The sequence below is a fragment of the Ostrea edulis genome, chromosome 2 (assembly GCF_947568905.1).
Source record: "Ostrea edulis chromosome 2, xbOstEdul1.1, whole genome shotgun sequence".
In the NCBI taxonomy this organism is placed as follows: Eukaryota; Metazoa; Mollusca; class Bivalvia; order Ostreida; family Ostreidae; genus Ostrea; species Ostrea edulis.
Window position 1 is genome coordinate 34,997,154 of NC_079165.1, and position 20,398 is coordinate 35,017,551.

The following is a 20,398-nucleotide window of genomic DNA, read 5'->3' on the forward strand; positions in this document are numbered from 1 at the left end:
CCAAGGGCCATAACTAAGTAAAAAATCAACGGACCGGGACCAAATTCGAACTTGTAGCAATGCAAGGGTCCTGGGTTCATACCCCGATTCTTACAGATTTCTCTCTCCTTCTTTGAATCCCATTAGAGTAGGTCCTCAGTACGCCTTGCTTGTCGTAAGAGCCGATTAAATGGGGCGATCCTTCAGATGAGACTGCAAAAACCGTGGTCCAGTGTCACAGCAGGTGTGGCACGATAGAGATCCCTTCCTGCTCATAGGTCGTAAGCACCGAGCATAGCCTAAATTTTGCAGCCCTTCACCAGCAGTGGTGACTTCTCCATATGAAAGAAAGATTCTCGAGAGGGACGTTAAACAATATTCAATCAATCTCCTTCTTTGCTGCAGTAATGTCCATTTATACAATTTACTGTAAAACAGAAGAGCTGAGTTTACATCTTACTTACAACAACCAGGGACTATCAAAACATGCTAACTCTAAAACAGACATGGTAATAGGCCCCAAGGTTTTTTGTAGAAACGAGATAGAACACAAGTGAATTGTACTGAAATGTCACGAAAAATTATACATATAACCATTGAGAATTGTTGCATATGTCATTAAGCTTAAACAACAGAGTAATTCACAGAAAAAAATTAGTTTGTTGATTTATTTTAAAATAACAGTAACAAAAATCACAAAATATTTTTTTGCAAACTGAACAAGTCATAACACGTAGATTGATAAGTTTTTCAAGGTTTACACCAAGTCCGCAGTACATGTATTTCAAGACACATTGGTTATTACAGAAAATGAACAAATCAACATAGCACATCTAAATACAATGTCTTTTACATATATACATTGTGCATCCAGCACAATTTAAAGTTTATAATATCAAAATAATGTACATTAGTATCATGTCAAGTGTTAGTGATATATAATTCACTCACCAAGATTAGACAATGAAAAGGATTTTTCTTCCCACCAAACATCAATATTCGTAAAACAATATTCATAATATTACTTGCATCAAATAGTACAATTCGTCTTTACGCTACAACAAATGACCTGCATTGCAGCATTCACCCCTATCTAGTTCCTCAATACTTGACATAATAACAAGTCTGTTAATTTACCTGGTACATTTGTTTTCTTCATGTGAGCAAAATTTAAAAATAGAAATCCAGCAAAATATCCAACAATAACTGTCCTCAACAGTGTCAAACAAAAAAAGAAATTTGGTTGAAGTAGCAACCAAGAGAAACTAAACAAATAATCTTAAAAAAAAACTACATAAAAAAAAAAAACAAGAGGCCCATGGGCCATAATGCTCACCTTAGTTACCTTTGCCCTGGTGTTCTTCAGAAGATTTTTAGCACCCTCATTCATTCCCTCACAAATTTTGACCACATATCATGACCCCAACCTAGCCCCGTGGCAAGGCTGGCTGAAATTGGCTCCGTTATTCTGGAGCAAATATTGAAAATGTGTAAAGTTTATAGACAGATGTAGAGACAGATGGACGCCATACAACAGGTGATCAGAAAAACTCACCTGAGCTTATAACTCATGTGAGCTAAATATATTAATTTTCTCTAAAGAAAATACAACCAAAGTGCAATAAAACTGTTGAGATATCTCTGTTATGAATGAATGGTACTTTTCAATTTTTATTTCCTTGTCTAATGTAAAGTTTGAGTTCTGCTTACAATTTGAAATGCTACTTACAATCCCCATTAATTTCCTTTATAGAGTTTTTTTTTTTTGTAAACCACAAATCTACTGCGCCAAGTGATCAAGTCGATGGAAATTATTCAGGTTTGGCATGAGAAACTGGGGAAGATTGCTCACAAAGTTCATCCGATTTGATTTTACTGTAAGCTACAGGCAAGACGGCATTGGGGTTGACGTAATCTGTCAAACCACTGACATTGTAACCATTGGCGAGCGCTCCACCACCATAAAAGTGGAACAGCATCTGGTTATCCATGTACATCCCATCCCGTTCTATCTGCTGTTTGTTGGGGTTGGTAGGATTGTAATAAGGAGGAGCTAAGTACCCTTCATAAGCACTGTACATTCTGCATTGAGGATCATACTCGCTGTATAACATCTGAGAGGACAGCTGGTGGTAAGGATAGCCAGGATATGTGGTATGATCTTGAAATGAAAATGGAGGGATTATAATGCATATTTTATAAGTGTTTGCTAATTATGTGCCATTTACAGACCAACAACTATTAACCAGTCAGCAAGGGTCTTACTAAGTGTTACATAGAAGGAGTGATAATCATAACCACTGAAGATTTTTTATCTTTGTCTCTAATGACCTTGACCTAGTGCAGATGACCTTAGGTAGGGTTCATTATACAGTTAGTTATCCTGCAAAGTATTCTCTAATTTCAATAAAAGACTCATAGGCCAAAATGTTCAAGTGAGTTAAATTAACTTTACAGATGAATAAAATTCTAAAGTTTGATCACAAATGGTAATATGACATAAACAAAAGAGTCTCTACATTAAAATGTAATCTAGTAGATCCAATGTTTATCATTTTTGAGCAATACTACAAAAATGATTTCATAATGGTTTGAAATATTGCAGCTTTTGTTCTCCCAAGATATTTTAAAGTATATGTCCCATTGTATCTCAGTCCTATCCTAGGAAGGGTTGCAGCATTTATATACACTCATACTCCTTTTTTCAGTTAATCACTTTTTATAATCTTATATACATAAGGTATTCAGGGTATAGTATATGCAGACATGCCCTTTTAATTGTGACATAGGCCATATATAAATATGCCACAAATGGTCCTATTTTCAAGAAACATTTAACCCTGAAATGGTTTATCAAAAGTAAAACCCCTGTTTATTATAAGATACAATAAAATCACCATTACAGACCCTGAAAAGTTCTACTTTCACACTTCAACAGCAAACGACAGTAAGCAAACAGTGAATGCACACATGCACCGTTGTAGAGAAGAAGATTTTTGAAAATTGGTAAATTTTTGCACTGCCCCTAAGGCCCCAAAGGTGCAGGAGTCCTGAAATTTATAATTTATGTCCCCTTGTCCTATAGATGCTTCATACCAAATTTGAAAAGAATTGAAATAATAGTTATCAAGAAAAAGTTAACAAGAGGCCCACAGGCCTTATCGGTCACCTGAGTACCAGTGAAAAGGTATCACTACTCCCAAGGGCTATGAAATCTAGAAAAAAATTCCTGTTCTGAATATCTAAGCTAAATTCTAATGTTCGGCAACAGTATAAAACAAGATGTGTTCTTAAAACTTCAATGCCCTCAAAAGTGTATACACTGATGAAAGGCTTTACATAATATATTAAGAGTATTAACATTAAAAGATACGACTAATTTGGACCCATCCTACAGTCAAAACCCTAGGTTGTAAAAGTCACAATTTTTTTGGTACATCCTTTTCTGTTATTCCTAAGTATGCTTTCAGATTTTATACAGTATCAGCAAAGTTACACATAAACACTATATACTAAGTTTGGCCCCACCTTGGGGTCAGAAACCTTACCCCAAAAATCATCAAACTTAATTTTGGTAGAGGTCTTCCTGCTCTACATCACTATGCATTTAGCAGGTTGGGAACACTTCCCCTATAGCGAGATATTCTCGCTAAAACGTGATTATCCCTCTCTAGCGAGAATAAATATATTCCGTACAACCGAAAAAAAAAACACCCACGGAGTACATCTCTTCGTGATTCACATGAAAAGAAGAAAAAGTGCTAAAATACTTCTGCAAATACATGTGTATGACTCAAAACAAAAACACTCACGATGTGTATTGGATTTCAGACTGCTTCCCTCTTACGCAGCAACTTTGATATGCAATTTCATGACTATGTTGTCAATTTCATAGAAACAATATGCATTATGTTGAGTGCGTGTCGCACTTATTCCGCGTTGCACGGGATTTGCCATTATTTTCAATAACGACGCCAAAACACCTGTTTATGGTAATGTTTATTTCTCGCTAAAGAGGGATAATCGCGGGGTCCTTATTATCTACCACTAAATGGGAACATGATCTTTTCTTTGAACAAATTTGAAAGCAAATTACCTATGGATTTTGGTTGAAATTGGCTCAATAGTTCTCAAGACGATTATAAAACGTAGGATCTAATCATTATCAATTACCTGTCCTTGAAAGAGTTATGGCTCTTCATTTCACCGGCAGTGGTGAAGTCTCCATATGAGTGAAATATTCTCGAGAGGGACGTTAAACAATATTCAATCAATCATTTTAACCACACAATTTTCAAAATGGAAAAATTGGGGGTGAAAATAAATTGAAGCCTGGTTACAGTTATGTATTATATATACGCATACAGGACGGCATTTTAATATGTAAAAAATTCTCCTTGGGTCATTTCAGGTCTGCTTTTGATAAAATTGTCACTCGACAGTTTATCAGTAAAATTATTGCAGGGATATAATAAGAAGTCACTTTCTACATGTATTTTATATCTCTTGATAATTTAATTTAAGTGAGTTGTAACAGTATGATGGGCCAGGCTCATTGAACTGGTAGATTGTATTTTTCGATCTTAAGTCAAATAAGTGTATTTTTCAAAATAAAAATGTTTGGTACATGTAATTTCCATTTTGTAGGCCTAGTGTAAGTAGATGGAACCAGCGACAATTTACTGAGATATACTTTCATCGAAAATTTATTTTGTTAAAAAACATTGGAATGTGCGAGTATGATACAACGTCAGTCTACAAATGTTTTCAGCTTGTTATGGAGAATCAAAAGGAATCAAGCCCCTTTTCTATTGTTTGTTTTGTAAATATTAGATTTACCTTATTTTTTTTTTAAACATCTCAAGACATTCCTGGTAAATGATAGTCAATACTTATTGATGGACCAGTCTATGGTGTAGACGGTGATTGTGTATTCATGATTCAAAACGATCTCCCCCCCCTCCCCCCCCCCCCCCCCCCAACATTTGAAATAAAGAAGTGAACATTAATGATATTTTAAAAGAAACAAGAGATCTTTGTAAAATTGATGCAACATTGAAAAGGGTTATACACACACATCAATTGAATTCAAAATACTGAACAGACAATATCTTCCTATGTCAAAAGTAGATTGACCATGTGACCTAAAAATGAATAGGGGCCGTCATCTACTCCTTATGCTGTACCAGTGTACCAAGTTTGGTGTCAATCAAGCAAATAATTCTTAAAGGCATAGGGTCTAAGATATTGGTAAAATTTTCCATGTTCCAAAACGGTGGTGAAATTAAAGATCATAACTAGAAAATCACAAAAAGTTCTTTAGAATGTTTACAAACACACTGGATACGATAGTAATTACAAAATAATTCTCATTTGCCTAAACTGGTACCCTGTTGACTCCGCATCTCTTATGTTTGTGTGTAGCCACCAATCAGCAGGGTACCACCTTAATATATTGTCCTCCAGACAAACATTTTATAAAGGACTAAAATGTCAAAATTACTTCAATTTCACAGCACTGCAGCTATAGATAACTCATAATTAATACCACAAATTTGTATTTTGGAGTTCTTCTTGTAAAATATTGTGATGTCATTTTTTAGATAAAAGATAGACCCTATGCCTTTAAAATATAGGAGACATTATTATTATATCCAGTTTAACCCTTGACCTTTGACAATGTGACCTCAAAATCAATAGGGGTCATCTTCTCCTGAAGGTGTACCAGTGTACCAAGTTTGATGTACGACAAAGGGTTCTCAAGATATTGAGTGGACAGTATTTTCAAATGTCCAGTTTGGCCCTTGACCTTTGACCATGTGACCTCAAAATCAATAGGGGTCATCTTCTCCTGAAGGTGTACCAAGTTTGATGTCCATCAAACAAAGGGTTCTCAAGATATTGAGTGGACAGTATCTTCATATGTCCAGTTTGACCCTGACCATGTGACCTCATCAATAGGGTCATCTTCTCCTCAAGATGTATCAGTGTACTAAGTTTGATGTCTATCAGGCAAAGGGTTCTCAAGATATTGATCGGACAGTATATTCCCATGTCCACTTTGACCCTTGACCATGTGACTTCAAAATCAATAGGGGTCATCTTCTCCTTAAGACGTACCAATGTACTAAGTCTGATGTCTGTCAAGCAAAGGGTTCTCAAGATATTGAACGGACAGTATATTCCTATGTCCAGTTTGACCCTTGACCATGCGACCTCAAAATCAATAGGGGTCATCTTCTCCTGAAGACGTACTGGTGTACCAAGTTTGATGTCTGTCAAGCAAAGGGTTCTCTAGACATTGAATGGTCAGTATATTCCTATGTCCAGTTTGACCCTTGACCTTTAAACATGTGACCTCAAAATCAATAGGGGTCATCTTCTCCTTAGGATGTACCAGTGTGCCAAGTTTGATGTCTTTCAAGCAAAGGGTTCTCAAGATATTGAGCGGACATTATATTCCTATGTCCAGAGTAGATTGACCCTTTGACCTGAAAAACAATAGGGGTCCTCTTCTACTCATAACCAACCCACATATGAAATACTATTATCATCAAGTGAATGGTTCAAGATATTGAGCGGACAACATGTGGTCTACCAATCGACCGACCGACCAACAGGTGCAAGCCAATATGCCCCTCTTCTTTGAAGGGGGTGGGGGAGGGGGGGGGGGAGCATAAAAATATTTGCAACAAAAATGTGTGTAATGTGTACTATTTTATTGAAGAGAAGCATTGTAACTGATAGTGGCACTTTTTAAATTTTTCAAGACATGTATACAAAGCAGGACATAGATTTATTACATTTACATGATTAGAGGGCATTTACAATTTCATTGTTTAGTTCAGAATTCTATTTTCTTTACAATATTAACATTCGAAGATGATGGCAAGAATTATGACAGTAATTAGATGACTTTTATGTTAAATATTTTTTACATGATTTTGTGTTTTGGTACATGTATGTGCTGTCAGATCATATTTAAATCCAGACCTAATAGACAAGTGCGAGTTACACAATGGACAATAAGCATCAAGCTGTCCTCAATCAATAAATCCATGTAGAGTAGTTTTCCCAGATTTGTGGGTACATCGTTTCTTTTTGTTGGCATTTCTGGTGTCCTTGATAAGGATCTCTTCTTGGTAGAAGCCATTTTACATAACAACTTCAATCCCCGATTTGTCAAAACAACTCGCAGATAATTGTTAACATCTACTTTGATAACTTATCTGTAATGTACACGACCATTTATGTAGATCAAAGCTTGTGTTGCAAACTGGAAATAACACGCACGAACCAAATCTGGAAATCGGGTGAAAGATATGACCCGCTGGGTCATAAAAAATAATCGGGTTACAGGTCGAAAAATCGGGTGTAACCCGACAAAATCGGGTTAGTTGGCAACTATGCCTTGACCTTTGACCATGTGACCTCAAAATCAATAGGGGTCATCTACTCCTGAAGATGTACCAATGTACCAAGTTTGATGTCTGTCAAGCAAAGGGTTCTCAAGATATTGAGTGGACAGTATATTCCTATGTCAAGAGTAGATTGACCCTTGACCTTTTGACCTGAAAAACAATAGGGGTCCTCTTCTGTTCATAACCAACTCGCTTATGAAATATCAATGATCAAGTGAATGGTTCTCAAGATATTGAGCGGACAACATGTGTTCTACCGACCAACATACCGACCGACAGGTGCAAAGCAATATGCCCCTCTTCTTCGAAGGGGGCATAAAAATAAAATTAAATAGTGTCTACAAACATGGCACACTGTACTTAATGTTTTATATAGAAAGGCGGCAGTACGCGTCCGCATCGTTTCAATATTCGTGGTGAATTTATTGAAGGTACACATACTCAGGTATGTCCTGTTTTGACACATGAAGACAGAGATATCACAGAAGTCAGCTTCACCTGAGGCGTGGTGGAGTGCGTTCCTGAGGCGTGGTGGAGTGTGTTCCTGAGGCGTGGTGGAGTGTGTCCCTGAGGCGTGGTGGAGTGTGTTCCTGAGGCGTGGTGGAGTGTGTCCACTCATCCGTTTGGAAGTACACTGCTGCTCTAGCAACTCAGAGATTTCTTAATTCACACCCGCACTTACAAACTTGAAGTAAACATTCCAACAATATCGCCAAAACAGGTGACTTTTTCCCCAATTCAATATCAATACATGTACTTAAATTCACTTCACACTGAGCATATGTAATTTGAAATTTTGTTTGTTTCAAAACTCCTTTGCTGTCCAAGATGGAATAACATCCCCTAAAACACAATATTTTTTTTCTTTGCTTGTCTTCTAGAAATGGAATGCTGAACCGAATGGTGTGGGAATGAAGCGATTATACATGTAATTGGTTCAATTGGTGTAGTAGCACGCTTCAGGGTCTGAAGTTTAACTCCTACAACTTTATTGTGCATGGGGCTATTCTTATCAGCTCAGGCAATTCCATTCAAGTTTCACTGTCAAGAGTTATTTCATACTACACATATGAAAATTAGTCGAATTATCAATATTCAAGTCTCATGATTCTGGTATCACAAAAACTGAGAAGCATCAAAATCAAAGTAACCTCTCTTAGTAATCAACATTTCACATTCAATTTTAATTGGTATAAAGTCCTGAAACTCCAAAATCACAAAAAGGAAAATTGTGAAAATGATTAAACCACTGTTTAAGGTATTGCATGCATACTGTAAGAAGTGCATAGTGCTCGTAAAAATTGTGGACAAATTGACAGAATTAAATCTGTAGGGTTCATCATAAACCCAAATTTGGACAAATTCTAATCTTTAACTTCATTTCTCAGTATTTCTGACTTTCAACGTCACAATTATATCTCAGCTTATATTTGAGCCAAGGGAATTTTTTTTCGAAGCCTTCAATATCTACACATACCAGGGAAGGCATTTTCTGTTTTGGGAACTTTAAGAGCATCAATGGAGGGTAGCACAGCCAAAGGTTTCTGGACGTGGTTATACTCCTCTGTTCCCGACTGGATCCGGATTCTCTTCACTGGGAATATATTGCCATTACCTTCCTCCAAGTCTGTAAAATATTACTTTAGATTGTAATGATATGAAATGGAGTACTAGTAGTATATGAATAGAATTCATTCTATCTGAAATGCGATAAATCCTTACCTCTTTTGAAACCAGTCTTGATTTTGTCTGTATCTGCAGGCTCTCTGGAGCTTTCTTCTTTGCTGATTTGTCTATGACAAGCATATCTACATTGACTAATTTCTTAGCAATAATCCAATGTTGTATCAATGCATTATATTTTTCAATAAAAACAGACTTTTCAATTTGATATCTAAATAAGTTAATAACAAAATGTAATGTATTATAGGAATATCAAACAAGAGGCCCATGGGCCATATTGCTCACCTAAGCAGCAATAAATTACCTTTAGAACTGACTGAATATTGTTTAACGCCCCTCTCGGGAATATTTCACTCATATGGAGATGTCACCACTGCCGGTGAAGAACTGCAAAATTTTGGCCTATGCGCGGTGCTTATGGCCATTGAGCAGGGAGGGATCTTGATCGTGCCACACATGCTTTGACACGGGACCTTGTTTTTTTTCGGTCTCGTCTGAAGGACCGCCCCATTTAGTCGCCTCTTACGACAAGCAAGGGCTAATGAGGACCTCTTCTAACCCGGATCCCCACGGGATTACCTTTAGGAAAACTATTATTAAACCAGCACCTTGGTTTACAAATTTTTTTTCAAAGGTAACCACTAAATATTCATTACTTGATTATTATCTCCCCTTGAAGAGGATTATGATCCCTAATTTGAACAAACTTTACCTAAGGATGCTTTGTGCCAACTTTGGTTGAAATTGGCCATACCGGTAGTGGTTCTGGAGATTTTAATAAGCTGTCAATGTATTTTCGCTATTATCTCTCTTGGAGAAGGGTGTCGTCATTGATCTGTAAAAACCTAAATCTTCACCAAAGGATTCTTTGTGCCAAGTTTGCTTAAAATTGGACCAGTGGTTCTGGAGAAGATTTCAATAGTTGGCAATGTATTTTCACAATTTCACTAATATCCCCCTTTGATACAATTGAGGCTCTGCATTTGTACAAGCTTGAATCCCCTTCACTTAAGAAAGCTTTGTGCCAAGTTTGATTGAAATTGAACCGCCGCAGTGGCCGAGAGGTTAGAGCGTTCGCCGAGCATTCGCCCCGCATGCGGTAGGCCGGGGTTCGAATCCCGGCCGCGACAGACCCAAGTCGTTAAAATGGGTAGTGATAGTTCCATCGCCAAACGCTCAGCATCAGGTGTGAATGTCACGGGTCCTCAGAGATGACCTTAAAAATGGATGTCCCGTGTCACAGTAGGTGTGGCACGCTAAAGAACCCTCACTGCTCAATGGCTGTAAGCACCGAGCATAGGCCTAAATTTGAAGCCCTTCACCGGTCTTGGTGACGTCTCCATAGGAGTGAAAAATTCTCAAGCGAGATGTTAAGCAAGATACAATCAATCAATGATTGAAATTGGCCCAAAGGCTCTGAAAAAGATTTTTAAAAGTCATCAATGTATTTTCTTTATTTCACTTTTATCTCCCCTTGGAGAGGGGCATGACCCTTCATTTGAACAAAAATGAATCCCCTTCACCAAGGGATGCTATATGCCAAGTTTAGTTGAAATTGACCCAGTGGTTCTTAAGAGGATGACTTTTTAAAAAAAAAAGTTATTATATTTTCACTATTATTCATGTTATTATTGTAACATATGTTTTTTGTAACCTATGAGCAGTACTGCTTTGATAATAAACAATACAATACAATGTCCTCTTAGAATAGGGTATAAGCCATCTTGAGTTCTCTTTACCCAAGGATGCTTTGTGCCGAGTTTGGTTGATATTGGCTTACTGGCTCTGGAAAAGATTTTTAAAGATTTTCCTTATATATTTGCATGTAAAACTTTGATCCCCAATGTGATCCCACCCTATCCCCAGAACCACGATTTCAACAAACTTGAATCTGCACTATGTCAGGAAGCTTTTATGTATATTTAAACTTCTCTGGCCCAGTGATTCTCGAAAAGAAGATTTTTCAATTACCCCACCACATGGTCCTTCATGTGAACAAACTTGAATCCCTTTTACCCAAGGATGCTATGTACCAAGTTTGATTGAAATTGGCTTAGTATTTCTGAAGAAGATGAAAATGTGAAAGTTTACAATGACAGTGACAAACAAGGAACAAATTTTGATCAGAAAAGCTCATTTGAGTCTTTGGCTAAGGTGACCTAAAAATGAAAGCATGGGAAAATTTCCGTATAATCGGTTTTGCTGATAATACTAATTACCCTATATGTCTATTGTTTAACCCCAATGACACAAATAACCTAGATATGCATTCCTCAAGTAAAAGCAATAATTCTCAATTGTCCCATATGTAAAGCCAAATTTCTGCCCCATCCTTCCTTTCCCCCCAAAAACTTAGTGCATGATCTAATTAATCAGGACTGGAATGCACTAAAAATTATCAAACTGTTCAAAGATGTGTTGGGAGTGAAATGTGTGCAAATTTGACGGGATCTGGAAACAAAGAAAACCATCACCATTAATCTTCATCTTCTATAATAGCTACATGTGATCCCAAGTATTATCGGACGACCTTTTCCCAAAACTAATGGGAACAGGATCTTGACAGTTTTGTAAAGGTTGGTAATGGGAACAGGATCTTGACAGAGTTTTATGAAGGTTGGTAAGGCCAAGTAAAATTAATTAGGAGATTATCATTCCCGCCCGCCCCTCGAAAATCGCCCCACCCCGATTTTTTTAATTTTTCAAAATTACGATTTCCGGATATTTTTATGTCCGGTCTGGTATCGTAAACGTACTTTGTTTCACTTTGCCTTTTAGAATCCCAAATACACATGTAATTATGATTTATAAAGCCTTTTCTCAATGAGAGAAGGCATTTTCGAGGTCAAGAATACCATGGCGAAAAATAAAAAATAAAATCCTCCCACCCACCCCATTTTTTTGTGAAGTTTGAATGATAATCTACTAATTAATTTTACTTGGCCTAATGGGAACAGGATCTTGACAGTTATGAAGGTTGGTAACAAAATAAATAACATTGCTATAGCGTACATACATGTAGTATGCATATCCATCAAGAAACAAGATGTGTTTGTGAAACACAAATGCCCCCGATAATGGCCAATTCCGAAGATGGCCAAGGTCACAAGGGCAAATATCTTGGTGCCAGTAGAAAGATCTTGTCAAAAGAAATGCTTATGTACAATATGAAAGCTCTAATATTTACCATTTAGAAGTTATGACCAATGTAAAAAATAAAATTTAAGTAGGTCAAATGTCAAGGTCAAAAGGTTCAATACCCACGGAAAGGTCTTGTCACAAGGAATACTCATGTGAAATATCAAAGCTCTATCACTTACTGTTCAAAAGTTATTAGCAAGGTTAAAGTTTCAGACAGAATTACAGAATGACACACAGGACAAAAACAATATGTCCCTCGATCTTCGATCTGGGGGGCATAAAGACAGGACAAAAACAATATGCCCCCCGATCTTCGATCTCGGGGGCGTAAAAAATGTCAGCAAAAATTAAACTAGGTCACATTTCTATGAAAACGTCAAACATGGAAAAGTACCTTCTTAGTTTGTTTTTATTGACACATATCAAAATAAAATGCTTAAGTACAAATAATAGAATATCATTACTATTTTTCTATAGTCAAAGAAAACCATCATTATCACCAAGGGGGACCATACGGTGACTTTACCAGCAACAATGATGCCATATATTACTTTGTACTCTCAGAAGAATGAAAATAAAAATTGGCCATTATTCATCATTAGTGTTTATCTTTTAAAAATAACTTTGAATTTCCCTAAATGACATAAATTCATTAAATTTCTAATTCCATGGGTCTGTGCATACCCACCAGTTCCCAAAAATTAAAATTTGGGAAATCCTCAATGAAAAATACAATAATTTTATTTTTATCAAGTGAGTAATACCTACTCCGATTCAATGGATGACGTCACGGTGTTGGATTCTCCAGGGGACATTGGTATTTTGACACATTTCCCTCCTTTTTCACACCTCTTTCCACTCCTCCCTGATCCTTCCACGACAGGCCCCTTGGTCATCAAGTCAGCAATCTATCATTAAAAATTTAACATATTCATGCTACTAATAAACAAATCAATGCATTTGGTGCAATTACATAAAGGGCAACAGGGATCAAGAGCTCTTTTTTCTGCCTTTATAAGAGCAGAGTACAGTGAGAGAGAGGCAGAGCCAGTGGGAGATGGTTACAAAATATAGCTAAAGAAAGGAAGTCTTTGACTTTCCCTGACATTTTCAATAGGATCAAGGCAAATTTCTATTAGAGTTTTCTTCACAAATATCAAGTTTTTGGGAATGGGGAAAAGGTGGCATTTAAATTCACTCCTACACGAGGTGATGCGCAACATTTGGTCAGTTTGCAGATTATTTTTTCATGTCATGAAATGTTTCCTGTTTTTAAAGTCCACCTCACATCTACATTGTACACTTACCTGATTTTGAAACTCCTGAGGCAGAGCCTCATTGACAAGTTTCAAATATTCAACACACATTTCCAGTATGGAAGCCATGTCTGTTTTGCGGCCCCTGACATATGGCAGTAGTACCCTCAACTGGTCACAACTATCCTTAATCCGTTCTCTATATATAAAATTGAAAAGACAATTCTTTTAAAAATACTGTCCATGAAATGTTAATATATGTATAATAAACATTTAACATTTTTGGACAATTTTTACCTTCTAACTTTCTCCTTTGTAGTATGATCAATTGCAGTATTATTCTTAGGTAACTTGCCCTGTCTTAGCTTGGGCACCATAGCTTTAAGTTGAGAAAATGATGGCAGTTGGACTGTGCACTTATCCTGATGAAGAGCAGGAGATTCTATTCCACTATCCAAAGACATCCTGTACAATGTAAACAATTCATTTATACTATATAGTCGTCTGCTGTGTCTGCTTATCGTTTGAAATATACGCGTAATCAATTTCACTTGTGAAATCAACATCTTCCTAGACTGAGATTACCTGAAGCATCAACCGTGTTCATTTCTCATATTACTTACGCCACACTGCATCCATCCCCACTTTCGGAGGCAGGAGTGGAGGGTGTTGTTGGAGTAGTAAGTGTCGATGGAGTCGAGGGACTAGAGAAGTCGGGGAGTTCCGCATCCTGACCATCTCTTAGATCTACATTTTCACCAAAACTAGTTTTAATTACGCACCACAATGATCAACTCGTCTTTGATCATTTATGAAGGATTGGTAAAGAAAATTTGCAGTTAACTCTAATGCCATAATCATATATCAAATTGTAGGGGGGGGGGGGATAATAAAATATATTGCAACACACCCGTGTTAATATGTGTAGATGTCCACTTGGTGTATTTCTCGCATACGTCTTTGTTGCTCACCGGCTGTAGAATCATTTCATCGATCCCATGTAGTCTCAGATCAACTAAAATTGAGAGAGAAAAAATATATGTCCTGTTGAGAAAGAATGCTGATTGCCGTTATGAAGAAGAAATTTCAGAAAGCGGATGTTTGACACGACATACCAACAGATTGACCTTCTGAGATGCCAATAATAACCGTACTTCTATTGCAACTGCTTGCATATCTGCAAAAAGAAAATCTTACCTTGAAATATAATTATCATTCGATTTTCAAAAAGTGAAAAATCAATATGCTCCATTAACAAAAAATGGGATTATAATCAATATCCTCTCCAAAATAGGGGGATTGAACAGAATTTTTGACTTCAATAGCCTATCCTCACCTGATAGAAGTGGTGAAACTGAGGACCTCCTGTGTTACAGGCATGTCAATCAACACCCAGAGCAGCAGATAACACTGCGCATTACACGCTTCGAACGCATCCTCCAGCCGACACATACGGACCTCGTGTGCCACAGTCAATCTAGAGATCATGTCACAAAGGTCCGATGCCCGGGACCCCTCTCCAACAACCAGGGATACTGAGTTCATTCCGGGAGTCTGCAAGAAAGTAGACCAAATGAATAGAATGCCCCAGTTGTCGTGTGCAAAAGCCCTGGAGAAACTCTTTGATACTATGGTGACCTGACCTTGACATAATATTCAGGCCTATGTCACTGGTCTCCGTGGTGGAAAGAATTCAAGATACATGCATATCGCTTGATTTGATACGTTCGGATGCATTTAAGGTAGCTATTGATAGCTAGCCCCCAAAAAACCGCTCATTGAATTTTTTTCAATTTTATTTATTATAACATTTTGACTTTATCCTAAAACATATCAAAAAATCAACAAAAGTAATCAGGTTAATTTTAGAGGAAAGCGAGATTGAAATCCCCTCTTTTGCAGCCCCAAAAGGCAAAAAATGCCAAAATTGAGCAAATTAACACAAAAGCCAATAAAATTTTTATTGACACCAGAAATATTGTTTGTCATATACAGTTATATATAGTTATACCACTAAATGATTTTTAAAAATCTGCAAGGAATGAAACACCACACATTCAACATCATTGACAAACCAGATGGATGGCCATTACTAGTAAAAAGGAATAACACTACAGGAAAATTCGATATACATGATGAAAGGTGGAGGATACGTACAGTTATATTTTGAAATTGGAAACTTTCTTTACTTTCTTCAGTCAAAAAATGCAGTTTCAGTAGAGAGTAACCGGAATTTTTTTTAATCCATCAGCAGTCACACGTTAACCGACTGAGGTACCCAACTAGGCCATCAAATTTAAAAGGAATATATAAATATTGCTGATCATTATGTTTTAATTCATGATTAAAAAGGAAGTCAACCATTATGACGATGTTCATGTAGTATAAACCTCCTGAGTAATTTTTCTTCAAATAATCAGTGGCGGATACAAAAAAGATGGGGTGGGGGGAGTCTGTACCTTTTCCGCTTAAGAATAGGGGATGGGGGGGGGGGGGGGCGGGGGCTGAAGACACCTAAATGGATAAAAGACCTGTCTTTAAAAAAATTGTTCAACCGGGGGGGGGGGGGGGGGGTAATCCTCCCAACACCAACACCCCCCTTAGATCCGCCACTGTAATAACACACATGCCATAGAAAGATTGTAAGATCGCAACGTTCAATACTAACTGGATAAGTAACCTATATATATATATATGTCAAAGTCGGTCATAGCAACCTCTACGGCATTTTACTAACATTTATTCCCCGCACACATAATATTGGAGTGAAAAGGGGTCTTGGATTCTACCATTCACTTTCATAGATAGAGGAAGTAAACGAAAACCTCAGGTACACAGTATATACACGTATTTATGAATATGCATTTTCAGTTTACCTCCCAAACCTACCAAATCTGGAAGTTCTTCCATAGAAAAGGCCATATCGTCTGGGGAATTATCGCTATAGGTCTCAATGTCGTCAAACTCGAGGAAGGACTCGGGACTTATCGGCAGTTCCACCTGGTCAGCGGGATTATCGCTGTTTCCATTGTCCAGGGACGACGATACCACCTCCTCTGTATCTCCACCAGTCTCCTTTTCCATCCCCAACAAATCCTGGGTCTTTTCCGTCTTCGTAGCCCTCAACCTCCCTTTCCGCTCACTTCTGCGCTTGCTTTTTGCCAAAGGTTTCATATTTTACTGTTCACCAGCTATTGTCGACAACACCACCATGGCTATTTTATACCGACCAAGGTCAACTTTTGTGTTTTATACAAACACAACCCTGTGGGGGCCCCGTCGTTCTTTCATTGGACGATACATAACATCAACATGTGTCCTGATTGTATTCGAAAGGTTATTCGTTCTTTGTGTGAGTATCACCCAACATATTGTTCACACTTCACACTGCCAACTTACACATGTGCACAATGTTAATGCAAAGTTTGCTATATTCATGAATACTGGCATGGAAGAGGGGGATATTCGGTGTACACAAATGTCTATGACAAATAAATAAATACTTAACCTTTTCCAGAATTTTACAAACTGCATCATGTATTCTCTTGTCTCAGACCTTAAGCAACTACCCATTACATTGTAACTTCAACCACAATGTACAATATAGTGAAAATCCCCTCCCCCTTTTCATAACCAGTCCCTTGCAGTATTTACCCGGCGACCAATTTACACATAAGTATACAGATACTCGCCGTTATAAAATATTCCTCTCGCGAAATAAACATGCACAATTATGACATTATTCAGACTTTCTTGGTGTCACAGAGATATTTTACGGGAATACATAAAATGTATACATGTATATAGTACCACACTCCACCCCCTTTCTCTGATACTGATAGTCTAGATTATTTTCTTTTGGGTGTTACATTATTTACAACCTACCTTGTAGTTGCTGCATCTCTTCGGAAGAAGTCTACGTTTCATCTCAACAAGGAATGGATATCTGGTGAGCAAGTCCTGAACGACAAACAGAATCTCCTCCCCTGGTCTAAAGTCTGAACTGTAATACAGAACCCGGCCAAACAACGTCAGACATATTATACATATTCTTTTATTTCAAAACACTTTCATTTTATCATTTTTTGAATAGGAAATCGTAACTTAATACTGGCCCATCTGAAAAGGGCTGGGATCTATGAATTTTACAGATTTTTCACTTCTAGATTTTGTATTCAATTTTCAAAACTTTTTATAAGTGTCTCTCACTTTGAAATTGCTTCATTTGCTGGAATATTAAAAAAATCATTTGAGTGATGAAATATTGGCTCCAACAAGAGAAAATAAAATCAATACATGTACATATGTACAAAACTTAGACTAAACTATATGATTAATGAGTGAATATTCACAGAGGTGTAGGAATTTTTTTGGGGGGTGGGGGGATCTTAAAGGGTTTTTACCACGATTTTTATTGTTTGTAAATTTATATGAAAATAATGGCGTTTTGAATCGTGCTATTATTATTTTTTCGATATAAAGCGTGCTTTAGTGATTATTTTGTGTCGAAAGTGCAAAAAGCCAGATATGCATATTCTCGTTAGAGATTTTCGCGCCATTAGTATGTGACGTCATACGTGCCAATCGCGGTGAAGTGAACAAGCATGAAAACATTAAAGTAAACAAGTTGTGAACAGCACATACAGCAGGCTATTGATACAAAATGGAAAGATTCAACAGTTACAAGTCCCATTATATTGCGTTGTACAGTATATACATGTAGTTGTAATAATCAGCACAAAAAAGACGATTTTCTTAACTTTTACCAACGAGGCAAGTCGGAGAAATTTTGTGAGCTTAGAACTAAATTTAGAAATACTTCAAGCCAACAGAAAACCATTTTCAATGACGAACTTACATATTGCATTCTAACCCATTTTAATAATTCATGATATCGACATTTACAGGGGCGTAACTAGGACTGTTTCAATGTGTAGGCACGAAAGATGAAACTGAAGGTTTCACCGAGGCGCGAAGCGCAGAGGGGGTAGGTGCAGGAGGGGTGGCCCCCTCTCGCTGGGGGTGGGGGTCGCGGGTCACCTCCGAGAATTTTTTCAAATATTAGGACTCATTTGCTCTACGCTGGGCATCAAAATGATTGCAATGGACATTAAATATTGAGAAAAAATTAAACTGTCAAGTTCGAGAGCGAGTCATTGTGATCATCAAAGTTTAGAAAAAAAACATATAACCATTATGTACAATACATTATAAAAAGAAAAGGTCCGACGGAATGATAATTTCATATCCGATTTCAAATACTAGAACAACTTATATTTTGCAAACATTTATGGACAAAAATGTGTTTTGAAAATAAAGGGAAAAAAATGTGTAGGCACGTGCCTACTTGAGCCTAATGAAGCTACGTTTCTGTTTACAAATTAATAGGCTCGTTGTCCTTCAGACTGGACATAATCAGAGACTGCCTTCAGTTTGAGAACTCTTATAGACTACCAGGTATTGAGGCAATCGGTGAAGTCGCCGCGGGTCTGGCAACCACAACTATTTCTGTGTAGCATACACTTTTTATATATATGCACCTTTGATTACATATACAACGATATTTTGGTCCCCCCCCCTGCGCGTTTGAAGTTTTGAGTATTGACACCATGTACGAAATGACTACACGGTCTATCAGACTATCTTTACACCCCCCCCCCCCCCCGATTAAAATAGTAAGAAAATAAAAAAAAGTCGAAAAAATGCCAGTTAATAATCGTCAAAAATGCCGAAATACGGCGGCTTTATATATATTTTTTTAAAAAGACGATGCGTGCCAACGTAGTGAAAAAAAAATTGCAACAATATAATGAATGATAGCCCCCCCCCCCCCCTATATTTTTGTAAGTAATGAGGGATGATTATAAGGTAAAGGTTACGACTATTGGCCCCAGGTCTCCCCCCCCCCTTCTCTCTCTCCCGCCCTCTTAAACACACACTATAGATTTAAGAAGTCGATAGATTTTCATCAGATTGGTAATTTTAAAATCTCCCCCCCCCCCCTTTTTGAAAAATAAGATTATAAATTAAATCGATATCGGTAAGTCGACTGTTTCCTTCGACACATTGTAGGTCAATGCATTAATTAATAGCAAATCTTCTCTACCTTCTCCAGTGTAAGGGTTAGAGAAGAACTGATTTTAATTAGATCAGCATTGGCTAGTTACGCATGTTACACTCTACATATACAGACCTCTAATGCTTTAAAAATATTATGATCTACAGGGGAACACAGTCAAAATGTTTGCAAACGAATTGTGTTATTCAGGTATTTACCAGAAGTTGAAAACGTTCCATCCTTTCTGTGAGCAGGATTTCCGTCCGAGTGGTCAATGCCGATGTAGTATTAGGCTGAGGGAATATTTCTTGAAGATTTGGATCAGCGGCAGGTTCAAATATGTATGGCGGAATATTAAATACTAACGGGATGTCATCGATGTCGGAACATTAACTATCCATTCTGTATAATTTATGACTTTCAATAGAATCTATTCACACACACATACATAGCTGCTGCAGCACATTGACACGTATGATGTCATGACATATCACATGACTAGATAGCTCATTAGTGACGATTTGAGAAGCGGAAGCTTTGAATATATGCAGATAAAATGCATGTTTGTATCAATTATTGGGAGTAATGAAACAAAATAACAGCAGAAACGTACTTTATTAAGGTTACTCCTTCTGATTTTAATTACATTAAAAATCGTGGTAAAAACCCTTTAACATTTTAAGTTTATCAATTCAACTGGAATACCTCACTAACCTTGGTTTCTTTTGCCTTTGCACGGGTAGTGCGAAGTCCATCGTGTGTATTGCTGATGTCAAAGTTATTGCAATAAGGAAATGTGCCAATACTCATTTATAATGGCCACAAAGATGAGTCACTTTCATTGACCGAAAAAAGTCAGT

At 37.2% G+C, this 20,398-nt stretch overlaps 1 protein-coding gene across 4 annotated transcripts; it reads right to left on the minus strand.

Moving 5' to 3' along the window:
* Positions 1-632: 632 nt before the first annotated feature.
* On the minus strand, positions 633-20,367 carry LOC125682068 (uncharacterized). Of its 4 annotated transcripts, none has more exons than XM_056153870.1 (12): positions 20,253-20,367; positions 17,366-17,483; positions 14,817-15,034; positions 14,596-14,657; positions 14,391-14,495; positions 14,104-14,227; positions 13,778-13,945; positions 13,532-13,679; positions 12,993-13,132; positions 9,123-9,193; positions 8,878-9,027; positions 633-2,140 (listed from the first exon to the last, which is right to left on the minus strand). In XM_056153870.1, exons 1-12 carry the CDS (start codon positions 20,291-20,293, stop codon positions 1,791-1,793), a joined length of 1,695 nt encoding a protein of 564 aa, XP_056009845.1. In that variant the 5' UTR covers positions 20,294-20,367; the 3' UTR covers positions 633-1,790. The 4 variants fall into 4 exon arrangements, with proteins under 4 accessions (XP_056009845.1, XP_048778411.2, XP_048778409.2 ...); XM_048922454.2 differs by having other exon boundaries at positions 9,123-9,208; XM_048922452.2 differs by lacking the exons at positions 17,366-17,483; positions 20,253-20,367 and adding an exon at positions 16,370-16,708 and having other exon boundaries at positions 9,123-9,208.
* Positions 20,368-20,398: the final 31 nt, after the last annotated feature.